This window comes from Lagopus muta, chromosome 5, assembly GCF_023343835.1.
Source record: "Lagopus muta isolate bLagMut1 chromosome 5, bLagMut1 primary, whole genome shotgun sequence".
Taxonomy (NCBI): Eukaryota; Metazoa; Chordata; class Aves; order Galliformes; family Phasianidae; genus Lagopus; species Lagopus muta.
In genome coordinates, this window is record NC_064437.1 from 64,636,472 (window position 1) to 64,638,971 (window position 2,500).

General features: G+C 37.5%; 1 protein-coding gene across 16 annotated transcripts in view; it reads right to left on the minus strand.

The window, feature by feature from the left end:
* EBF3 (EBF transcription factor 3) overlaps nucleotides 1–2,500 on the minus strand; it is a 112,612-nt gene that overhangs the window by 15,586 nt on the left and 94,526 nt on the right. For all 16 annotated transcript variants that reach the window (XM_048943986.1, XM_048943988.1, XM_048943985.1 and 13 more), the window contains exon 11: nucleotides 991–1,079. In XM_048943986.1, coding sequence (XP_048799943.1) covers nucleotides 991–1,079 — 89 coding nt within the window. The remainder of the gene's footprint in view (nucleotides 1–990; nucleotides 1,080–2,500) is intronic.

The window sequence follows — 2,500 nt, forward strand, 5'->3', positions numbered from 1 at the left end:
GAAATGCCCGGCGTTTGAAAAACCTTCACTCTGTCTCCAATTATTGTAACGGAGAATATCTGATAGGAGCTGCCAGCGCATTCACAAATTAAAAGAGAAACCTAATGATATTGCTTATGTTCATGCTGAGCATTAAAAGGTAATGTCTAAAAGGTTTTATTGCGTTAATAAAACTCCGAGGTGGTCAAGACTTGATGCACATAGGAATAGAATGCAAAATAATCAGTCATAATGTTATGACTTCATTTTTCATTTGTGTTTTCAAGTTTGCCTTGAAAATCTTAGATTGCGCTACAAGAAAAAAAGACAATATTATATCAAAGAAAAGGAAAAATTATAAGCATGACTTATCTTTAATGTTTTACATCAAAATGGAATTTCTGTGATACGTGTCATGTGCATAAACAACACAGGCAGCTTTTGTCTTTGTTGAATTTAAATGAAAAGTCCCTCTAGATATTAATATGTGGACTTCATTTGTTAGCCTGCTAAGTCAGGGACTTATAACAAAAGCTTTGTAAACAAAAGATTAAACTGAATCGAGCTTTCGAAAATGAAAGGAAAACAAGAGTCAAATAATCACAGATCAGAGTGGGGCTGCTTAGATTGAAATCACTACAAGCTACTGGAGTGGAAAATGTTTAATTGAACTATTTCATTACGCAGGAAGTTTATGTCCCTCTTGTAGAATCCAAAATATTTGTATCCAAAAATCCCTTCTCCTTCTTTAAAGTACAGATTTGCAAGCATCAAACGCGATCTTAAGGGTTGTTGAATAACTTCATGGCAAAGAGTGAATGCAGAAAATAATAGGTCAAATGTAAGAATACAGGTTTCTGGATTTTGCAGCTTGACTACCTACTGAAGAAGCTGATACATTAGACAGAGTTTGTATGTGGCATTATTTTTGCAAGTGACAAGTAGTGTACGGCACGGCTCAGAGGCATGCGTGAAATTCAAACAGATGAAAGCTTTTGAGTCCTTACTCACCTTTGGTAACCTTTCGGGATCACCTGGATGTCGTGGAATAACTTTCTGCAACCTCTGAAAGCCATAATCTATGGTTGGTTCATTAAGTGCTAGAACATAAACAGATCAGTCAGTTTGATCAGAGAACACGTTTATAAACGCATTGATCAACAAACTATTTTTTAGCACAAACTTCCACGTGGCGCGCAATTTCCTTCAGTCTTATCACAGCTACAAACGACATTCTAAAGCCTGTCCTGAGGAAGAGTTGTGTTGTGTGGGGGTTTTTTTGTTTTTTTGTTTTTTCCTTCACCAAGCAATGATTACTTCTATTTATAATTAGACTGGAAAATAGTCAAAGGGTTATCCAATATATTGCAAAAATGGTAGCACAGTAACAAAGTTACAGGTCTGGAGGCCATATATAGCAATCACTACAGTCATGATATGATGTCTGCATCATGGGCTGCTTTCTATACTGGCTGTGGATTTATGGGAAACTGGCAATTATGACATATGTCCAGCTATTGCTAGCTTCAGATTTATCCCTGTGGTCCTTTTTTGTCTAGCATATTGCCTGAGCACAAACCAGGCAGGAGGAGCACTTAATCTTGCAAAGCTTTAATAATCTGTGAATGGCTGACTACAAACTGATGTAGAGCACTATCATTCTACAGCTGCAATCCACTAGCCTCATGAAATTGCAGGCCACAAATAGTAATTAATCTTTTTATCCCTCAAATTGTAATTTTGACTATGAACTGTGCTTGGTCATAAATCAGCAGCACATGCTGCTGTGTACAGTGCATGAATCATGATCCTGACTCAGTTAGACTGCACACATTGTGTTTAACAAGCTTTATAAGGAGTCATAGGGCTTTATTATAGCTCTGCCTGACTCAAACAAAAACTGAGCCTGGAGGCCCAAGGACTAGAGTTAAGATGAAAATACTTATTAGAGTATATTACTTCTTGATGTAGATATCGTTTTCAGCAGAGTAACTCCATGGTGCATGGTGTTACATAAATCAATGGGTTTTCTGAGACTAATAAGAACTGCCTCCATCTATTCATTACTCAGCCTGCAATTTAGGCCATCACTCATTAGTCAGCATGTAATTTGATGATTAACACCGTACAGCTCAGCAGGTTTGCGGAGCGCGAGTGAACACAAAGGCTACAACTTACTGGAGGAGAGTGGCAACGTAACATTTGAAAATGCTATTCAAAATAATTGGCCAACATTATTATCCGGCGCTTCAATTATTTGTGTAAACACGCGCAGTACATCTTGTAATCAATGCAAGGAGACGCACACATATGCACTCAATACCACGACAGAAAGTTGAAGACTGCAATATGATTTGACATTCCATCATGCATCCCGGAGACAAAGGTCCACATAGGAATGTGAAGTAAGACATTTTCTTGTTAATAAAGCATTGATCCGATGTATTGATTTTACATGACATGGCTTTTGCTGGGATTTTGCCCTCCTTTTTCTTTGCAAATAGTAAAGCTCTTCAAAATG